Source organism: Mustela erminea, chromosome 16 (genome assembly GCF_009829155.1).
Source record: "Mustela erminea isolate mMusErm1 chromosome 16, mMusErm1.Pri, whole genome shotgun sequence".
NCBI lineage: Eukaryota > Metazoa > Chordata > Mammalia > Carnivora > Mustelidae > Mustela > Mustela erminea.
The window spans coordinates 3,898,217-3,921,929 of NC_045629.1; the positions used below are offsets into that span (position 1 = coordinate 3,898,217).

Here is a 23,713-nt window from a genome sequence, read left to right on the forward strand (position 1 = left end):
ATACGTCTGATAAGGGGTTAATATTCAGAATATATAAATATTTTACACAACTTAATATCAAAAAAGAAAACAAACCAATTGAAAACTGGACAGAGGACCTGAATAGGTATTTCCACAGAAGACATGCAGATGGGCAATGGGAACATGAAAAGACAGTCAATATCACTAATCATCAGGGAACTGCAAAATAAAAGCAGAATGAGATTGACTATTATCAAAAAGGTAAAATAAATAACAAGTGTGATCAAGGATGTGGAGAAAAGGGAACCCTCCTACTTCGTTGGTGGGAATATAAATTAGTGCAGCCACTATGAAAACAGTATGCAGGTCACTCCAAAAATTAAAAATAGAACTATCAAACAAATCTACAGTTAATTCCACTTCTAGGTATTTATCCAAAGAAATCAACAGCACTAATGATAAAAAGATACATGTACCGCTATGTCCACAGCAGCATTTTTTATAATAGCTAAGACATGGAAGCAACCCACCTAAGTGTACACTGATAGATAAACAGATAAAAAGATGAGATATGTACATGTGATACACATATACATACACACAGACACAATAAAAAGATGAGATACATGTGATATACATATACATGCACACATACATATGTGTGTGTGATACTCATGTATATGTATGTACATAGTAGAATACTACTCAGCCATAAACAAGAATAAAACCTTGCCATTTACAACATGGATACATCGAAGCATATTATGCTAAGTGGTATAAATCAGACAGAGAGAGACAAATATCATATGATTTTACTTGTATGTGGAATCTAAAAGACAAAACAGAACCAGACTCATAAATACAGACAACTGCCAGATACCAGAGGAGATAGGGTTGGTGTGCAAAATAGGTGAAGGGGATTAAAAGACACAAACTATTAAATAAGTAAGTCATGAACATATGATGCACAGCATAGTAAAGAGTCAATATTACTATAATAACTTTGTAGGGTGACAGATGGTAACTTGACTTATTGTGAGGATAATTTCATAGGTATAAAAATATCCAATCACCAAGATGTACACCTGAAACTAATAGGATATTTTATGTAAATTATACTTCAACTAAAAAAAGATGAAAGATACATAAACATTTGCCTCAAGGCACACGATCTTAAATGAACTAAATGTTCACTAAAAATGAAACCTGAGTGACTGACTGCAGCTGTCATTTTCAATTCTATTGTTTTAACCAATTTCGAGAGCGACCAATTAATCAATTTGCAAATAGGCACCAGCTGAAGATGTGGAAGCATCTGGAGAGGGTATATGTTGGGTTTGAATTTGGCATACACAAAAAATGGAAGATAAATTTTGCATATTTCATAATTTTGCCTAGGGCAAATTCTATAAATAGATAACATTTTTCCCTTCAGTAAACTGAACTGTCATAGTAAGCAGAGTATTATAAAGACTTTTTTTTTACACTCATTAAGTAAAGCATTCTGGAAATTATCTAAGTAATTTACATCCAAAATATTTTTGTACCAATGCTTTCTATTCTTTCGTATGTAACTACCAGCTCGATTCTCCATTTCAACATTTTTCTAAGGGTGTGCTGTTGTAGAAGTACATTCTTTTTGTTTTATCAGCCTCATGCTAAATGAAACATTTTTAAGTTTTATATGTAGCATGCATAAATTTGGCTGTATTTGTCTAATTTTCTTTCCCTGTTTGGGTTATAAAGATGAGCTTAAATCAACGGGAATTGGTGCTATTCTCAGCACAGTTGAAGACAATAATTTGTGTTAATTTTTTAGTACTAGAACCATAAGAGACAAGACCTCTGGACAGAAGCCAAGTCCATTGGTCCATGCCATTTAAGTAGTATACTCTGTAAGTGCTCAAGAAATATTCATCTTCACCTTCTCTTTTCTTGGTCAGGGACCATGCTTTCATCACTTGTTGGGACACTTACGTAATACTAGTAGAAATTGGTTTCCTTAGACTAGGACTTTTCCATGCAGTGTGGCTTATCACTGAGCTGATCATGGGGATTCTAAATGGATCATGAATAAGGTAGGTCACATTTAAATATTGTGAAACTTTAATTTTATCATTTTTAATTTTATCATTATTCACCCAAGCTATTAATGCATTGTTATTCTTGTCATATTTTAAGTGATGAGATTTTCTACTAACCATATTTTAAGAAACTAATTTCCATAAAATCGATTTTTTTTTTCCCTATTGCAACTGTACTGGATACTAAAGTCAATAAATCATTTTTTTTTCTTATCCCTGGTTATGAAGATGAGAGCATTTGGAAATTATACATTTGTTTTTGTATTATATCTTAATACAAATCAATTCATTTAAAGCAATTATACAAAGAAAGCCTTAAAAATCTCAGATGTGAATAGGAAAAAGTAGTATTGAGATGATGAATGAAATTTCCAATTAAGATGTCATTATTTTGTTAAGGGACCACTGAAAAATGAAATTCTTTTCTCATAGCTTTTTTTATAGTATAACAGAAATACCTGATATATAATATATTTTGAAAACCATGATATTGAACCTGCTTGTACTTATTAATTGTGCTTAATGGACTTTCAGAGATACTTAGAGACATGTTTTATTAGTCAGTTATTGTCACAGTAATTCTGCGTAGTAAAACCATAAATCTCACTGGCATTCACTATTGTGTCAGTCAAGATCCTCCAGACAACAGAACCAGTTTGATACCTACATATCTCGAAACATACACTGAGATTAATTTTAAGGAATTGGCTCACACTATTATGGGAGCTGACAAGTCTGAAATCTAAAGGATAGACTAAAAACCTGGAAATGATGTAGGAATTGGTCCTGCAGACTTGAAGCTGGTGTTCTTTATCTGAGAAATGTCTGAGTTTGCCTTTAAGGCCTGCCAATTATTTTATTTGCATGAGTCTCACCTACATTATCTAGAAAAATTTCATTTACTTAAAGTCAACTGATTATAGATATTTGCCATATCTGCAAAATACCCCCACAGCAACTCTGTTAGTGTTCAATTACATAACTGAAGACCAGGTTGAATAACTGGTCTGGCCAAGTTGGCACACAAAAACAGTCCACTCCTTGTCACCTTGACACCAAAACACATCTTCTTAACCTACTTAACCTCCAAATAGAAACCACAAAGTCATACTTCAAACAAAAAAAATGCAACTATTCTTCATAAAATCTAGAATACACTAAGCATTTCCTTTCAAGGTAGTAGAGTCCTTAAGTGATATTCACTCTTCTCCTTAGTGTGCTGTAACTTAAATATTGTGATATAAAAGTTTATATTATTAATAAATTATATGTTACATAAGAAGGGGATAAGAGAGGGAAGAAAACAAAAACATTTGATATACACATGTACTCATGCATATATACACACAAACATATTTATATGCATATATAATATATACAATTTAAATATATAGATTAATGTGTAGTGTATAGTATATATTATATAGTACACTATCCATGATATACAAACACAAACTTATTCATAACAAAATGAAGAAGAAATACATAACTGGAGTCTCATTTCTGTAACAGGACAACATGGTTGTAGCCCTTATTTATAGCTATTTTCTTCCACCATCCATTACATATTCCTTTGCCTCAGCAAGTACCTCAGCTGGTCATCATTCATCATCTCATAGGGTAATCCAAACTTTCCTTCACAAAGGGTCTGACCAATGGGTAGTTGTGTTTTAATTGTTCTTTTTGTTTTGTTTTCATTTTTTTAATGGTTTTCCATTGACTTCAATCACATGGTGTAGTAATACTAAGAGAAGCACTAAGGTACCTCCTATATTCCACACATATGTCTCATTACTTTGTTGTAGAGTAGCAGTCCAATTTCCCTTTGAGATCAGGATCAGTCACCCCAGCTGGTAAAGTAGCTCCCTCTTTGATATTGATTCAGTCATGAGGATCCTAAAGTGGCTAGGCAGCTGTCTTAGTTTCCAGTTCAATGAAATCATCCTGTCTCCTTCTGGAAGTATTTCTCTCTTTGGAACAAAGATCTCTAGACCAGCAGAACCCAAGTTTACAGGAATAGGAAGTAAACATTTTGCTAGTGGGTAATAGTGGGTAGTGCCACTTTCCTCTTTTGATTCTTGGATCCATCGATCCTTGCAATGGGAGAAAGAGAACCAAAAATATGATGCCATTTCAGAGCATATACAGCTTTCTGGAGAACCTTATCCCAGTCCTGCAAGATATTGCTAACTGACACTGTAATTAAGTCTTCTTAAGGCTGTTACACTCTTCTGTTAAGCCACCTGTTTCTGATGAGGTACGTGGTAAGACCAGTAAATTCCATTACTTTGTGCCTATTCCTCACAAAAGGTCTGACCAATGGGTAGTTGTGTTTTAATTGTTCTTTTTGTTTTGTTTTCATTTTTTTATGGTTTTCCATTGACTTCAATCACATGGTGTAGTAATACTAAGAGAAGCTCTAAGGTTCATTAACTGTTAAGTGAGTTTCTTGATCAAAACTAGTGCTGTATGGAATACCATGTCAATGGTTAAGGGATTCTATAAATTTGTGGATGGTAATTTTGGTAAAAGGATTGCATATAGGAAAGGCAAGTCTATTCAAAATATTTACCTTAGGAAGAACAAAACAGTATCCATTCTAATATTGAAGTAGTCCTTTGTAACCAAATTGTCATCAGGTAGCTGGCTAATCATCACAGGAAATGTTGCTACATTCGATTCAGCATTGATCTCTGTTGTTGGATGATTAGATATTGAGCAGTGACTAGCCAGTTTAAACTTGGGGAGTAGAAGTCCATGTGGCTGACCCATTAATATACTCTATCCTTGCCACAAATGTCACTTTGTTCATCTGTCCATTCACCACTGCCCATTAATCACCTAGACTTATGATAACCCACTGTCATTCTCAAGACTGTTTTTCTGCACTAGCCAAATAGGTGGGTTGGATGGGAATGTAATGGGAATCATTACACCTCTGTATTCTTGAAGTTCTTGATGGTGGCACTAATATCCATAATCCCTGCAGAAATTCAGTACTGTTTTACTATTTGTCCTGGTAGAGACCATTCTAGGGGCTTTTACTTCTAGGGCTTCTAGACCTTTTCTTTCATAATAGCCCTCACTCCACAGAATAAGAAACAATGTAGAAATTCTACCAGTTGCTGAGTATGTCTACTTCAATTACATATTCTGGAGCTCTGGCAATAATAATAGGATGGGTTCAAGAATCCCCTGAACTCACTGTGAGATGGGTCTGAGTTAAAGTTTCACTTATCATCTAAACTTCAGAAGCCCCAGTGCTAACTGAGGGACCAGTGTGATGTTTTGAATCTCCTAGAATTTGTGCCATGTCAGTTAAGGACTAGTATCCAGTAGTCCCTGAAAAGTCTGATTATTTTCTTTTCCTCAGTGGACAGTTACCCTGGTGGAAGGCCATCTGTTTTCTTTTGTTTTTCCTTTAAGGAAAGCCGGAGAGACATAAACAGGGTCCTTTTCCAAGGGAGCCCACCCTTCCCCCATCCATGGGGTTCTGGACCTATAAACTGATTCAGATTTGGAAATTGATTGAAGGCCCATGACTGTTTCGGTGATTCAGGATAGACTATTCCCTAGACCTACAATTCTTCTGCTTTTTTTTTTACCATGACTGTGAGGCAAGGATTTGCTCTAGGAATCAAACACTCTGTGGTCAATTCTGTGAGTTAGACAGTAAACAGGTTTCCCATCTATTTCAGTTTTGGGAATACATAATCAACTTGCCAGTGCCATTGTGTCAGACCCACGAGAGACCAAGTGATATGCAGACAAGTAGGAGAACTCAGATTTATTTTATGCTGGCAGACCCAGATGAGCTTCTGCTTGAAGTTCTGGGCCCCAGGCAATGGGGTTATAGGGCTTTTATAGAGGACTACAGGAAGTCAGGTTCCAAAGGCTATGCTGACTGCTGGTAGGTGGGTTTAACCTGGGGGAGTAGGGCCTGCTTTAGGTGGGAACAGTAGTGCAGGGAGCCTGTGGTGGGAAGCCTGTTTAAAGAAGCAGAAGCGAATGGTTATCTCTTGCTCCCAGTAGGGCTCTGGTTATCTCTAGCTTTTTGTTAGTAACATTCCATCTTCTGGGGCCTCCTGGCCTGGGTCTGCTCTGGGTAATTTTCCTCTTCAGTAGGTTTCTGAGAGTCAGACTATTCTGATTACTGCTTTGAAGACTCTGATGTCCATTATGGTAACCATTCCCACTTTATCTTTGGTAATTAAGTGCTGCCACTTGACCCTGCCACTCCAAAATCCAATTACTCCCTGCATTTAAGGATCCCAGTTCAGTGGCAGCACTTTTCACTGTAACTTCTAACTCACAGAAGTGACCACAGAGTGTTTGATTCCTAGAGCAAATCCTTGCCTCACAGTCATGGTAAAAGTTGTAACTGAGTAGGTTTCACATGATACACTCACTCTGACACCCCAACCTCCCTAAGCCTTTGGATCTCGTCCTCTGCATAAACCAAGGCAGGTCTGGCATTTCTAACTCTCCTGTTGTGGGCCATGTTTTGGTCCATGTTTTAACCAATGAGCCAAACAAACTGATAGATCCCTTCTAGCCCCACTAGGTTAAACATTAAATCCAGAATCTGCTTCATGGGGCCATGTCAGTAAATTTGATTTAATTCAACTTTATGTTCTCATGTTCTCTCACCATTATCCCATATTCTTTTTTTTTTTTTTTTTTAATCCCACATCCTTAGTGTCTATTGCTACACAATTCCTCAGAATTCTGTCTGTATAAATTGGGGAAAATATGCAATTCTTTTCACTGTAGCATACCTCTTCATGGGTTACACTTCAATTAGGAGTATTCAGTGCTGATATTTTATATATTTCTATCGCTAGATTAGTGTTTTCTTTCATGGTTGAGGTAGAGTCACTGGTGCCTTTAATCAGATTAGAGAACAAATTCTGGAAATCCCAGAACCAATTCAGAAAATGCCTTCTTAAGGTTCTATTCCTCTAAAACCACTCTTGGTTCCAAAATCTGTATCAGGCAGGATTCTCCAAAGAAACAATCACTTTGCATGTATGCACATAAACATATATACATATACATAAACATAAATATTTATGTATGCATATGGAAACACACACATATATGTATGGAGAGAGAAACAGAGACAGAGAGGGAGACTTTAAGGCATTGGATATAATTGTGGTAGCAAAGCCTTCTTATCGATTGGATGAGGCTAATGCACATTATTGAGAATAATCGCCAATAATTAATGTAAGTCAACTGTAGGTGTTATCCACATTTACAAAGGTTTTTCAAAGCTGAACCTAGATCAGAGTTTGACTGAGTAATTAGGGACTATAGCATAGTCAATCTGACACATAAAGTTAACCATTACAAATACTAAGCCTTTATTTTATTCTAGAATCTGGAGGTTGGTTGTAGGTCAGTCTGTTTGGCCAGGGATGTGAGGGTGACTCTGCTTTACCCTATGTTCTGTGGGTCATTTAAAAAAATTTTGGTTTAGGTATGTCATTCTTTGTTCAGGCCAAGTGTATGGTAGCTTCTCGAGATGCAAGAAGTGCAAGAGAGCAGTGGGAACATGTAAGCCCATTTAAGAAATCAACACAAAATTGGCAGGAGTAAATCATGTGGTCAAGTCTAAAGTCAATGTATGGAGAAAATACTCCCTCCATGATAAATTTATGGCATGGAAGTGGGTGCCAAGAGAGATAGAAAATCTGGGTCAATCATTCAATTTTTCACAAGTGTTTACATATTTTAGCTTATGGTTAATTATAGTCTTGACGTCTTTCATTGTATCTGTAGAGAATCAAAAGTTATCAATATAACCTTCACTCAAATGGTAGTGTTCATCTAAAAGATACTCCTTTGCTGTGGTGTTTTATTTTTCGAGCCTATTTTTGTTACTAACTCAGATATATTATTACTGACATATTTGTCATTTACTAAAAGCTTCCCCCAAATATGAATAATTTACTTCTGACACCATATGCTGTCAGAAAAATAGAAACATAAATACATATATATAGAGAGAGTTATATTTATATAAATATAAACGGAAATAGGCTAAAAGGATCAGATAGAATTATATCTTTGCTTTCATTGGGAAGGCATGTGGAAGTTTAGTGTAATTTTTCCTGGATAAATATTACTGGGTGCATCCTTACAAATGGGCTTTTCATATATATGTATACTTCCTTGCTGACCTCAGCTGACCTTGCTCTATCAGGATCTAAGTAAGTGGTTGAGTAAATAAATAAATAAATACATAAATAAAATGGGGGAAGAACAGGCACATCTTCTTTCCAATGTAATTTCAAATAATTCATGTAGACACTTCACCCTCAAGGAAAAAAGTGTAACTTCCCACTCCTTAAGTATGAGCTGCTCACAGTGACTTCTAACCAAAGAGTAAAGTGTGGAGAGAGGAGAAAAGAGTAATTTACCAATGGGGAAACCTGATAAATAATATCCTAGTCATGTGGTTATAGTCAGCCTCTATAGTGATAAATCTTATTGACAGGTGGACTACTGATACAATGTGGTTAAATGATTCCAATGTCTGTGGTATCCTCCCTAAATCTCTAGCTCTAGTATAATCATGAGAAAAACAGCAGAATAATCCCAATGTAAGTACATTCTACAAATTACTGATTAGTACTCCTGAAAACTGTCACACTCATTTTAAAGAAACAAAGTCTGAGCAACAGTCATAGCCAAAAAGAGCCAGAGACATGATGATTAAATATAATGTGTTGTCCTGGATCCTAGAGCAGAAAGAGGACAGGAGAAAAAAAAAATGGAATCAAGTATGGATTTAATAATAATATGATAGTATTGATCCATCAACTTTAACAAATGTGCATACAAATGTAAGATGTTAATAATAGGGGAAAAAGGAATGTGGGGTATATGGGAACTCTTTGTGCTATTTTCACAATATTTATGTAAATCTAAAGCTGTTCTAACATAAAAATTTATACAGAAAAGTCTCAAAATTTTTAAATAAAAGAACTAAACAGCTTTTACTCCAATTTTAAATTTATAATCATTGAACATAGTTTTATTATAGTATGCAATTTATTCTTACTTAGTAACTTACTTGTTTCAAATCTCATAATAATATTTTTCTGAATAAACATTGATATTACTACCTAATATTTTGATGAAAGGTAATGGAAGATTCAAGAAAAAGAAAAAATAGTAGAGGTGCATGCATAATGTGTCATATTATTAATAATGTCTTAAAATGTATGAACTAATATTCAGCATATGAAACTAAACATGAGCTTATGTTTAGACAGATGGTTAAATAACCCCATGTTTATTTCTCTAGTTGCTTTTTAGTAGCAGGAAATTGGTTCTAGATAGATAGACCATGTTTTTATATAATTAATAAATATTGAAATTCTACTTTTATACTAAAGGCATAACTTTACATCAAAGTTGGGGATAAGCAGATATTTATAGTTTTTTTTTTCAACAGTTTTAAGGGAAATTCTGAAAAGTAATTGTTAAAACTAACAACCAATTTCTCATGGCTATCAAAAATTTAAGTAATTTAAATAGAGAGGGAGACAAACCATAAGAGACTCTTTAAGATAGAGAGCAAATTGAGGATTGGTGGGGGAAGTGCATGGGGGAAGGGCTGAATGAGTGATGGGGAGGAGGGAGGGTAACTGTGATGAGCACTGGGCGTTGTATGGAAGTGATGAATCACTAAATTCTACTCCTGAAACCAATATTACACTGTATGTTAACTAGCTAGAATTTAAATAATTGAAAAAAGAGATTACCATAAAACAATAATCTAAAAAGAAAAAAGATTAACTTACATCATCAAATTATGATGTTTATCATCAAATTGCCTTTTATTTGTAAATAATTTGTTGCTACCTAGCTTTACTATAATCAGACTGCTTGTGCATTCCAGGTCCACAACCCTTAAAACTTATTTAGGGAAAATACTCAATATATTATGCAGTATGTTCAGTTGACTGTTGAAAACGGTCAGTCTCTTTTCTTTCAGGGTCAGTAGCAATGATCCAGTGACAGCATAAGTGAATTCCCTGCTCTATTTCACCCACACTTACTAAAAAGAACAAAATAATTTACTGTAATAAGTTATTAAATAATTTACTGTTCCAAAGACTAAGAGAAGGATTAATTTTGAGGAGTCCAGTCTTTTACTGTGGAATTCACCATACATTTCACTTAAAAGTCTCATTTACCTAAACTATATTATATTTTGGCTCTGCGTTTTTTCCAGTGTCAGGGTGTTAAATTTCTATGACCACTCTTGGTTTTATTATCATATAACAAAAATAAAATTATCTAAAAGCATTAAAAATATGCACTTTATATGCATTTGAGTCCATGTTCACCATTTACATATTATAATGACCACAAAATGAATCTGTGTTAATATTTCATACATCGATTTATCTTAATATTATTCACTCTGATAAATAGCTTGTTTCCTTACATCATACTGTTTGTGAATAAAATTTTGTTTCAGAGAAAATTATTCATGCATGCAGCTTTTTAATTAAAAAGAGAAAGATTAGTCAACCTTTTTTCAAGAGATAACCACCTGAAAGGCAACTTTTAATTACTCCTTTGAAGTTTCTTTCCCAGTTGCAAACTCAGGTTTCAAAACGAAAGCTGGGAATGCGCAGAACACTTGAGAGAAGAGGTTTATCCTATCTCAGATCCTGTCTGAATGCTCACTGGAGTGGAGAGGTGCATAGAAGTGCTCCCTCTGGGTCACACTGAGCCATTTACAGTGCACAAGGGCGGGGGTTAAGACTTCTTTCTTCTCCTTCTGCTCTTTTCATTGTACTCAGGGAATTCTTGTCCCTTACAGGTGGCCATAAACAGTTTGCCCAGAGTATCTGCTCCATAAATTGCTTATGCTTTGCTTTATTAGCGTTTTCCACTCTTACACTCAATGCTGCGCTTGATGGCTTACCATTTCTCTGTCTTTTCAGACGACATCCTTTGAGGTGCCGTAGCACATGGATTTCAGGACTGCCTGTGAAGAGGTATGTTACATGGCTTTCTGCTTTTTGAATAAGGGAAACCTGTTATAAATGGGACACACTTAGCCCTCTTTTATATAAGTGGAACACTGCTTTTGGTGGAGAGATGGGTGACAGGTCCATTTCAAATCCAAGGTACGGTCTGTTTTTGCAAGTCTCAAAAAGCCAGAGTGCCCGGGAAGCTCGGATTTTCACTCTTCCTTAAGAATACTGGAGCATATTTAATGTGATTAAATTGCCCTTCTCCATAAACTATGCACTTACTACATGATTTCAGGTAGTAGAAGTGTTGGAAGTAATTCTTTTCACATAAATGGTTATAAATTAGAAGATATTGATGTCCTTTTCAGCACTAAAATTCTATGATTTTATGATTCCAGTATTATTTAAGTATTTCAGTATTGTTTTAAGTATATCACACATAGCAGTTCAGATTCTCTGTAGAGCTGTCTTCACACTTGGTGTGAATTAAAGTGATACATTGCTCTTTCAAGGATTTTAAAGGCCATTCAAGTGTATAGTCAGTAGTGCATGGAGTTAGGCCCCAGGGATATAACCATTCTATCTTAGGAAAAAACACTATTTTACTAAACATGCAACATTCAAAGCATTCTTTCATTCTTCAGGCCAAACGCAGTCACTCATAGGTTAAAATGTTCCATATTTGCTTAAAAGGTTTAAAATGTTTTTATTGTATATATAGATACCCCAAGAAAAACAACCATGAATAGATTACCTATGATACAGTTAAAAACAAACCAATAAACACTTGTTATTAACATTTTTAACAATAAACACTTGTTATTAACATTTTAGTCATTTGAGAGAGTGTGCACACATGGGCATATGTGCACCCAAGGCCAGAGGTGTGGGGGCAGAGGGAGAAAATCTCAAGCTGACACCTGGTTGAGCTTGGGACCTGACTGATCTCACCACCCATGAGGTCAAAACCTGAGCCTAAGCCAGGAGTCATTTGCCTTAACTGACTGAGCTACCCAGGCACCCTGCTTTTATATTTGTAATACTTAAGCTTAAGCTTTTTGTTTTCCAAAAGATTTTCTCTGTGCTAACACTTTTCAAATTATTTTATAGTTATTTATTTACAGATCTCTCTTACATGCTACACTAAATATAATAATGACAATGTATAATTTATTCATCCTTTTAACTCAGCACCTATCAGTTCATATTTTTTAAAAGTAATTTAATGCTTTAGAAACTTAAATTTGAAAACTTACATTTTAATTCTGTGTCATTTCTAGTGTTAAATATACCTCATACTCTCAATTTTGGATGTAGTAAGTCTATTTCCATCACTGTGTTATCTTATATTTTGGGTAGTAAAACACTCATCCGCATGGATAGTTGCATGAATGAAATACAAACGAAAAGCTTATGAGAGTCATGAGATCCTCAAAGACAGGATAGTGACCAAATACTATTTTAACACTTGGTTTACCTTGGACTCCAGAGACTGACTTAAGATTTATTTTTCCAACTTTTTTTTAAACAAAATTGTTTGATTCATTGATTTGGAATATATGTATATCAAGTATTATTTAAGGTTCAGATTTATTTTATTTTACAGTGATAATATCACTGTGATCATCTTACTGTTGCTTTCTGTAGACAGAAGTTCTTGTTCTCTTGCAATGAGTCCTTTGATAATTTCCACCATTTTAGACTGTCCCCAGGGTGGAGTTAAGCTGCCTCAGAACTGCTCAGCAGCAGCAGCCATGTGTCTTCCACACACTGGCTGGGTTGGCAGGAGTACAGAGCTATGAGATACTCTGAAGATGATCAAATCCCCCTGCAGATGGATCAAAGTCATTGAGTGCAACTGAAATGTACAGTCTTAGAACATTTAAGTGGACAGAAACCATAAAGATAATTTAGCTTAACTGTCTCACTTCGCAGGTATGGAAATTGAGCAGTTTTATGAAATGCTAAGTCCCATTTAATTAATTAGTTAAAAGCAAAACCATAATGTGTAGCTTGGAACTCTTTAAGTTTGATCCTCTTTCTAAATTATGTTGCTGGAAATTATAATATAGTCAATTATAACGTTATAACACAGTCAAATATATGTTGAATAAAAGTTGTTTTCTCTTGACTGCTAAGATATTAAAAATGTAAATCTGATATCCACATCATTGGACAGATCTAATTGATTATAACCATACACATACCAGGAAGTCTCTTCAGTGAAAGGAAATGGAAGTATGTCTAGTTCCTATAAAATATCTTAATTTTCTAATACAAATCCTTTGTAAAAGAAAGGTTTATTAATTAAGAAGTTTCTCCCCTTAAAAAGAAAATGTTGCAATACTTTTAAGGAATTGGAATTTAGATGTCTGATAAAATGTAAAAATAAAGGTAGAGAATATAATTGGGACAACACAAAATTCACAGTTTGGAAGGAAAAGTGCATGTTATAGGTAGGCATAATTACTGATTCTCTACTTTTAAAAGTGTTAGCAAAATAATAATGTGTTAGGGGTGCTGTGTAGCTCAGTTGGTTAAGTGTCTGCCTTTGACTCAGCTCATGATCCCAGGGTCCTAGGATTGAGCTCTGCGTCAGGCTCCCTGCTGATTGGGGTGTCTGCTTCTCTCTCTCCCACTGCCCTTCCTCCTGCTACTCCTTCTGGTGCTCTCTCTGTCTCTCAAGTAGATAAATATAAATCTTTAAAAAAATAAAAGAACAATGTGTTCAAGAAGTAATTATGCTATCTTTAGGGTAGGTATTCCTTTTATTTCATTTTCCTCATATTAATTTTCATCTATATTCCTTAAAATATTATTCACATCTCTGTGTTGACCATGAAAATACATATTTTCTATAACATATATTTAATAATTTATAATTCATTTACATATATAATTTAACTTAGTCCTTCACATAATAAGAGAATTTGTGACTATGATTCAATCAACAAATATTGAAACAAAGCTTACTCTCAAAAAACATTGTACTAGGTTCTACATATTAATAGTCCATAATGATAAAAATGGTGTTAACTTATTATTAAGATCTTCTTGTGATAGCAACGTATGTGACGAGGTTAAATACCGTGATATTATTGAAGTCTCTACATGTGATGCCTAAATACAATTCTGCTTAATTGTTAGGTGAATATATTTATTCAATAAAAACCCCGAGTTCAGAAAAGGAAGCACTTGTTTGGATGGAGTGGTCTTGGAAAGCATCAGGGTGAAGTGAGTCATGTACTAGGGCTTGACGAATGGCTGGCATTTAGGCAAGGAGACCATGACTGGAAGTAATCCTGGAAGGGAGTACAAAATGCAGTTGGAGGCAGATGGCATCAAATGGCATTTAGTGCAATATTGCAATAATATGGTAGGGTATAAGAAATTACACAACACTTAAAACTATAAGGTTACAGAACAAATTAAGCTATATTTGGCAAGCAAAATATGGAAATATCAAGGATACCTATAAAACTATGTGCAGGACATATATGGTCTCTGCACCCTTGTAGTTTGTAGTTTTTTTATGTTTGATATTACAAGTGTTATATTTCCAGATTAAAGGAACATAGATTTTAAAGTTTCATGGAAGTGGTGGTGCCTGGATGGCTCAATAGGTTGAGTGTCTGACTCTTGATTTTGGCTCAGGTCATGATGTTGGGCTCTGTGCACAGTGCAGAGTCTGGCTGAGATTCTCTCTCTCCCTCTCTCTGCCCTTCCCCATGCTCACACACTCTAAATAAATAAATAAGTAATAAATAAATAAAATCTCTAAAAAAAAATGTTTCATGAAAGCGCATGTTCTTTCAAAGCCTAGAACCTAAAGAGGCCTTAACTTTTTAAGATTTTATTTATTTGAGAGAATGCGTGGGAGGAGGGAATGAGGGAGAAGCCGACTCCCTGTGGAGCAGAGAGCCCGAGGTGGGACCCTAATCCCAGGACCCTGGGATCATGACCTGAGCTGAAGGAAGACACTTAATTGACTGAGCCACATAAGTGCCCAAAGAAACCTTAACTTCTAAGTATGAAAGGAATCATAGCCAAGTTTTTAAAGTTCCAAGGTTTAAGCGAAGCCTAAATTCTTGTTAAGTTTAACTGTGAGTTCTGTTTGTTTAAAACAGAGTGAACTCATGTGAATTCATAAACACACTTCATTGATTTACAGAAAGCTAGCTGATGACTAGATTTTTAAAAAGTATTGCCTGTTAAATAATTAAGATGCATGGCCTTTTAATAGTCCTCTAAATAAACAATGTGGATTTTGTAAAATCCCCATGCAATATAGTATCATATATCAGGCACAGGAAAACATTTGAATCTATATCATTTTTTATGAACCATCCCTTTAAAATTTCAAGTTTTATGTATGTTTCATAATTTGCATAATATATTGTATACGTCTACATAGAGCACTTACATTTCTTTACTCATGTGCAATGTGTACACAGTCCACAAAGTTTGAAGACAAATGATTCGTATGTTAATAAAGAAACAGACTGGTACAGGATCTAAGTTTATAGTAAAATGTGCAGCCAATACTTATTTAGGTGATTTTTTATTGTTCAGCAGTCTGGGTGCATGGATGTGATGACTGCAGCCAGACTCTTTTAGGTTATGCTATTCTAGTGGCCACTCTCACAGTCTTGGTTCCCATTTTTAACCTTAAGCAATCTATGGGGGATGAGGCTACGCAGATTAAGCCTCTCCCCATATGAGACAGTGTTTTATGCATCCTCAGTAGCTTGCCTTTGATGGAAAAATCATCAGGTCAGAGTGGTCTCACTCACTTTACCCCCAGTGGTCATTGTTTGATACAGAAAAAAACAGTTGGTTCAAGATGATGACCTTCTCACAACTGTTTGTACTCCCAAAGGAGATTCTTGGTGACTGAAGTGCTGTCTCCTGCTGAGAGACACCAGTGGCCATATCACTGTTTATAGGGGGATTGGGCGGAAGCATCCCTCAAATCATCTGTGCATGAGTGCAACCAGAGCAGTGGTTAAGAGCACAGAATCAGGAGCCAGCAGTCTGGGTTCAGATCCTGACTTCCATTCATCTCTGCTCCTCTGCTCCTTTCCTATCTATGAAAGCGGGTGCACTGGGTTGTTAGGAGGAACAAATGAAATAATATTTCTGGAAACACAGTAAACTTTATGCAAGTGGTTATTAAACAACAAATAAAAATATGACTACATTTCACTAGTGATGATACCAGTCCAGCAATGTTGCTCTGAATCAGATTTCCCAGAAATCTGAAAATTTTACCTATTTTTTAATCTACTGTACCAGTTCTGACTCTAATGCAGTTATTTACCAGCCCTCAACATCTTCTGCTCAAGGCTTATATATCTGTTAACAAAAAGTATGTGGTATCTTTCCCAATTCCTATCCATCTCCTTTTTGAAGAAATATATTTATAAAACATAAATCACTGTTCAGACTTCTCCAAGGCATCTCTAATACCTTTAAACTCCTGGAATATCACGTAAGGGCCTTGACCTTCCTCCTCTTCACCTGGCACCTCTTCTCCCTTGGCCTCTGCTGGATTATGCAGACTTAGCACTGGGATGCATTCTCATGCCTCTCTCTTCTTGAATCATGTCAGCTACCCAGTCTCATACTTTCATAATTTTATTCATTTTCCCTCTTGAATAAAATAACTTTTGCCTCCTCTAATTATTTCCTCAATTTATTAAGACAACCATACATTTTTTTTTATCTAGAAAACCTTCTTTAACACCCCCCTTCCTCAAAAATATTTAACTCTTCTCTTTATGTTGCTCCCACATCTGATACCACATTGCAACTTATGCATGTATATATATTATATAAGTAAGAACGCTCTGAGGTCAGAGACGATTGTCTGATTCATGTCTGAATTATTTGCAAATTATTTGCAAAATTTATGTATGTATGGGATTTAAATGTTTTCATGTACATAGCTGAATTTTTATAATAATATATATGTAAAATCTATAAAATCTATAACCCCTAAAGAACTTAAAGAATTTAAGTTAAGTTTGTTTCAAGCTTCATTAGTGCTGTTTTCTGTTTTCTTCAAACAGCTATTTATGTGTGTATGTGTGTGTGTGTGTATTCATTTTAACAAAAGCTACTTCATTGTTTGTTCTCTTTAATTCTGTCTTTTCAGGACCCAAATGTGAGCGCAAAGTCTATATATTCTGTTTTGCAGACAACTGTCTAATAATTAGGGGACATTTTATACATTATTTGAGTGAATGGAGCTTTGACCACATCAGATGTAATGAGAGAAGTCTCATAGCTATATTTTTGTCTCTCAAACTTTCCCTGGATGATCTTTGATATTTCTTTGATGTGTAACAATAATGTATTTATGGGCTTTCAGGGAAAACCCCTCTTTCATCCTCACTTTGAGACAGAGCATTATTTGTCATTGCCAGATATTCCATTACACTTCTGGGAGAAAATTGGCTTGACTATACTGTGCATTAAAACATCAGCAAATGTGCTCAATTATGTTCACTTGGCTTTGAAACTATTTTATACCCTCCTCTTCCCCATGCTACCTCAGAGAGTCCTGATGTTGGCTCCCAGCCAAGATCACATTGTAAGCATGAAAGACGTTTCTCTGTGAAAAATGTAGAAAATTATATTCTATATTAAGGAAAATATCATTTGCCTTTGCTGAAATATTTTTGTCCTCTAGATGTATCCACTTGAGTTATGCTCTAGAATAGATTAATCGACACAATTTAGTGAGTGCCTGCTGTGCGCCAGTCTCGTAAAGGAGGAAAGAACACCATCCTTGCTTTTGGAAAAGACTTGTTTTTTTCTTAAAAGATATCATAACACTTAGGAAATAATTACAGACAAATATAAGCCCATAGTGATAAAGTGTATGATGGTATGTATTAGCATATGGGATAAAGCTATTTACAGAGGAATTATCTTTAGCAGCATCAGTATCTAAGTATGTTCCCATTTACATTATGAAACATTCTTTTAAAGAAACAAACTCCTAGCAATCCATATGTAAATTTATATTCCAAGAGAAAACCTGGTATTATTGCCTAGAATTTTACGCTCATTAATACTAAGGATAAATACATATTTCTATAAACTTATCCTTTTATCCAAATTAAGAATGGCTTAATAATTATTAGATGAAAATACAGTTGCCAAAGTGGTCATTGTTCCTATTGACTTTCTGGTGCAGAATGACAGCCAGTGATTATTTTCTGTCTCAAAAAATTTTCCTTTTGTATTTCTGACAAATGAGAACCTTAAGTGCTCTTGCTAGGAGGCATATTTCTTTTTTTTTTTTTTAATTTTTTCCTTTCATTGTTGCAAAATTCATTGTTTATGCACCACACCCAGTGCTCCATGCAATACGTGCCCTCCTTAATACCCACCACCAGGCTCACCCAACCCCCCACTCCCCTCGCCTCCAAAACCCTCAGTTTCTTTCTCAGAGTCCACAGTTTGTCATGTTTTTTCAGCATATTTCTAATTATCTGGGTGAATATTATATATTTTCAGGAGTAATGGGATTTGTGGGTTTCTTCAGTGATTACTGAAGTGATTACTGGTGGAAGGCTATCTAGTGCAAGTTCAGCAGTCTTCATGGGCTATTTTTATAATTTCCAAAAAAATATGTGAAGCAAAACAGTGGCTTGGAAATCATAGATTTGGGGTCCTAAGCCAGGCTCTGTTTTTTTTTTTTTTTTCTTATTGCTATTTTTTTTTATTTATTTTTATTTATTTCCAGCATAACAGTATTCATTATTTTTGCACCACACCCCGTGCTCCATGCAATCCGTGCCCTCTATAATACCCACCACCTGGTACCCCAACCTCCCACCCCCCGTCCCTTCAAAACCCTCAGATTGTTTTTCAGAGTCCATAGTCTCTCATGGTTCACCTCCCCTTCCAATTTCCCCAAACTCCCTTCTCCACTCTAAGTCCCCATGTCCTCCATGCTGTTTGTTATGCTCCACAAATAAGTGAAACCATATGATAATTGACTCTCTCTGCTTGACTTATTTCACTCAGCATAATCTCTTCCAGTCCCATCCATGTTGCTACAAAAGTTGGGTATTCATCCTTTCTGATGGAGGCATAATACTCTATCCCCAGGGGTACAGGGCTTAAGTGGGTAGGAGAAGAATAAAGGAAACAAGATGGGATTGGGAGGGAGACAAACCATAAGTAACTTTTAATCTCACAAAACAAACTGAGGGTTGCTGGGGGGAGGGGGTTTGGGAGAAGGGGGTGGGATTATGGACATTGGGGAGGGTATGTGCTTTGGTGAGTGCTGTGAAGTGTGTAAACCTGGTGATTCACAGACCTGTACCCCTGGGGATAGAGTATTATTTATTTATTTTTAAAGATTTTATTTATTTATTTGACAGAGAGAGAGAGAGATCATAAGTAGGCGGAGAGGCAGGCAGAGAGAGAGAGAGGAGGAAGCAGGCTCCCCATTGAGCAGAGAGCCTGATACGGGGCTTGATCCCAGGACCCTGGGATCATGATCTGAGCTGAAGGCAGAGGCTTTAACCCACTGAGCCACCCAGGTGCCCTCAAGCTCTGTTTTTAATTAATTGTACTAATTTAAGCAATTCACTTCTCCCCTTTATCCTCATTTTCTCATCTGTACTGCGTGTGTGTGTGCGTGTGTGTGTGTGTGTGTGTGTTGGCAAATAGGAATGATGAAATTGTGGAGGATAAAAATGATGTTAAGTAGGTATGGTTTCAGTTTCAAAATCCTATGATAGAGGCAGAATGTAGATTAGTGGTTGTGTGGGGCTGGAGAGGGCTAGGGTGATGCATGCAATAGATTTTTTTTTGGAGTTTTGAAAATGTTCTAAAATTGATTATAATGATGCTTACACAACTTTGTATGAAAAACCATTGTCTTATAGATCTTAAAGGGTTAAATTATATAGAATGTGAATTATATCTCAATAAATCTCTTATCAAAAATTTTATATTTAGATAATATGTATTAAACAAAACTTTATTTTTCAAATCTAGTATATAAACATACTCCTTATTCTCCTAATCTTAGTGGGTTTTCTAACAAATCTCCATTACCTGAGGTCTACTTCACGTGAAATGGTTAACCTTGTCTCTGTTCCTATATTAAGTATTATGTTCCAAATTTATCAGAGTGCATTTTCCTTAGCTCTCAAATGCTATTCATCATGTTTTGCTGTGAATAGCCCATAAAATTATATTCTATAACCTAAGTAAAATTTTTTTTTCCTCTGTTTTGTTCTTTTCTTGCCTGAAGACAAAGACAGGGATTTGTTTGCTGCAGGATGGTAATCAGGAGCCTTTCAAAGTCCGGCTGCACCTAGCCAAAGATATTTTGATGATCCAGGAACAGGATGTGATATGTGTGTCTGGTGAGCCTTTCTATTCTGGTGTAAGTAGCTTTCCTTCTGTTGAACTCTTTTTTTTTTTTTTTTTAATTTTTTTTGTTAATAAAAATGCTTATTCACAGAAAGTTCATAATATATTATTCTTTTACTTTCAGAGCATAGTCAATCCTCCTGTATGTAATTTTTGTTGACATTATTAAGTAAGCAATGTCCTTGTATAAGTACCAAACCTAGGTCCACAGCCACCTATCAGGGCTCATCCTTACACATTAGAGCATCCCATTGACTCCCAGTTGTTAAGTGGCTGCAATGACACTTGTATAATCTGATCTTGAGAAAGTGCATCTACCTTTTCATACAGAGGACTATCTGAAGACAGTGCACAGTAGTTTTTCCTGCCCCAGTTTTCCCTTGCATCATATTGGACTTTTGGAGGTGGCACAAACGTGGAGCCCAGTGATTTGCATTTGGGAAGTGTGAGACTTTAGGTGGCAATCACTGGACTCAATATCAATGCTTTTCCCCAGGAGATTGTGCATGAATGATTCCCTGATAGAATTATGCCCAAGTGTCATAGTAGTTTCTGTCTAATGCCCTAAATGGTTGGCATATTACCCTGCTGCTAATCCAGCCTCAGAAAGAGCCATAAATTATCAGTCAAAACTCATTGATCTGCTCACGAGCACTGAAGTACAGCTGTGGAAGACATCTTTAGGTGAAATTAGATTATATTGGACAAACAACTTTAGCATTAAAGAGGACAACTTTAGAGTTCATCATTTATTATGTAATAACATTAAAGACATTATTTTAACAGTGTTGCCAAATATGATCTCAGAAGAAATTACAGCAAGTAACAAACAGTCTGCTTCCTGGATTCCCCAGACATCTATAGCTATTTAGCACAAAGATTTAATTTGTAGCTTATTAACAGACTTACCTTGGAGTATTTTGTTGGTGGTGAGTAATGCTGAACTTGAGTTTCCACCTCACTTCTCACCAACATCCTATGGGAGTCACACCAGGTCCTAAATCAATAGGCCCTTGCTAACTAAAGATAATGGACATTTTGCAGACTGTTAACTCTTCTTTTGTCACAGCTGATTTAAATCACCCTGAATCATGGGTCTGGCTGTCGAAGATGATTAAATTGTTCTTATGGAGTGCCCATTCTTCCTTTTAGTTAATAAAAGAATGGCAATCAATGGTTGATTTCTCCTTCCCTCCCTCTTTCTTTCTTTCTTTCTTTCTTTCTTTCTTTCTTTCTTTCCTTCCTTCCTTCCTTCCTTCCTTCCTTCCTTCACTTCTTTCACTTTTTCCTTTTTACCTTCCTTCCTTTCCTTTAACTCCTTCTCCTCCTTCTCTCCCCCTCCTCTCTCTCTTCAGTGAAACAATGTGATTAATATAACTCTCTGGCGTGAATATTTTACACAAATTCTACATCAGTAAGGTTGTAATTTGTAAAATTCAGTCTATTAATACTGAAATAACGTTACTGATTTTAAACTATGCAGTAAAAATAGTTAATACACAAAAATGTAATCTCTTGTTTCAAAAGAATGCTGGGAAGAACTTGACAGAATTAAGACAGAATTAACACTAGGAAGAACTTGACAGAATTAAGACAAGAAGAACACTGGGAAGAACTTGACAGAAATATCCTATGATAATGTCAACAAATGCAAAAAAAAATTGACAAAATTTGACAGTCATTCATAAGAAACACTTTCAACAAAGTCTGGATAGGATGGAACTCCCTTAATTGAATAAACCCTAAAGAATACTTCTCACTAACATTATAGTTTCTGAGTTTGTAAGCAAGTCAAGGATCATCACTTGCTTCATTTTTACTCAGTATTGCTTTGGTTATACAGTAAGTTGGGAAATGGATATAAATGGCATAACAATTGAAAAAGAAGAAGTAAGGGTCTCCTAGGTGGCTCAGTTGGTTAAGCGACTGCCTTCACCTGAGGTCATGATCCTGGAGTCCTGGGATTGAGTCCTGTATTGGGCTTCTCCCTCTGACCTCTCTCCTCTCATGCTCTCTCTGTCTCTCAAATAAATAAATAAAATCTTAAAAAAAAAAAGAGGTAAATAGCTCTATTTTAGATGTCAAGATGGTGTATGTAGAAACCCCTAAGAAATCTGCAAAAATAGAATAACATAAAAATTCATCAAGGTTGCTGGAAATAAGGATGATGTCCAAAGTTAATTGTGCTTCCATAATTTGTAACAAACAAAATAAAAGTGAAATCCACAATACATCAAAGGAATAATACACTCTGAAATAAAATTAACAAAATATGTACAAAGTTTTAACCTTGAAAACTATAGAACTGTGATAAATGAAATGAAAATAAACCAGTAAATGGACAAATGTAACATGGTCATTAATTAAAGACTAAATATTGTTAAGTTTTCAAATCTTCCTAAGCACCCAACATCAATTAAAATCTCCAAAATGTTTTTGTAGACCATGACAAGTTGATTCGAAGATTTACATGGAAATACAAAGACTCAGTACAGGCCAAAGATGTCCCATCCTCTCAGCCCTTGACAACCTCTGTTCTGCTTTCTGTTTCTATGTATTCATCCTTTTGTATCTGGTTTATTTTATTTAGAGTAATTCTTCAAGGTTCACCTATCTTGTAGCACGTATCAGAATTTCCTTCCTTTATAAGACTGAATAATATTCTTTCTGCATGTATATACCATATTTTGTTTATCTTACCTATCTATCCAATAGTGTACATTTGGGTTGTTTTCTCTTTTTGGCCCTTTGGAATAAGGCTAATATGAACATGGGAGCACAGATGTCTGAGTCATTGTTTTTCATTCTTTTCTGTATGTTACCAGAAATAGAATTGCTGGATGAAATGGTAATTCTGTGGCTTTTGTTTTGTTTAATCTCATATCAGGTGTGTGATTTGCAAATAATTTTCTCCCAACTTATGGGTTGCCTTGTTACCCTGTTGTTTCCTTTGATGCACAGAGATTTTAATTTTTATGAAGTTCAGTTTGTCTACTTTTCTTTTGTTGACTATACTTGTGTTATACATAAGAAATCATTGCCAGATCCAATGTCATGAAGATTTCCCCCTCTATTTTCTTCTAAGAGTTCTTAGTTTCAATTCTTACATCTACATCATGTACACTGATTCATTTTGAATTAATTTTTGCATATGGTGTTATGTCCAGCTTCGTTCTTTTGCTGATGGGTATGCAGTTTTTCTGATACCATTGCATCTTTGTACCCTTGTCAGAAATCATTTGACCATATAAACAAGGTTTTATT

The 23,713-nt window shown here is 35.4% G+C and overlaps 1 protein-coding gene across 2 annotated transcripts in view; it reads left to right on the top strand.

Annotated features, from left to right (window-relative positions):
* The window catches only part of SNTG1 (syntrophin gamma 1), a 954,619-nt gene that overhangs the window by 552,839 nt on the left and 378,067 nt on the right, over positions 1-23,713 (top strand). For both annotated transcript variants that reach the window (XM_032316414.1, XM_032316415.1), the window contains 2 exons: positions 11,015-11,068; positions 20,328-20,462. In XM_032316414.1, coding sequence (XP_032172305.1) covers positions 11,042-11,068; positions 20,328-20,462 — 162 coding nt within the window. In that variant the 5' untranslated portion in view covers positions 11,015-11,041. The remainder of the gene's footprint in view (positions 1-11,014; positions 11,069-20,327; positions 20,463-23,713) is intronic.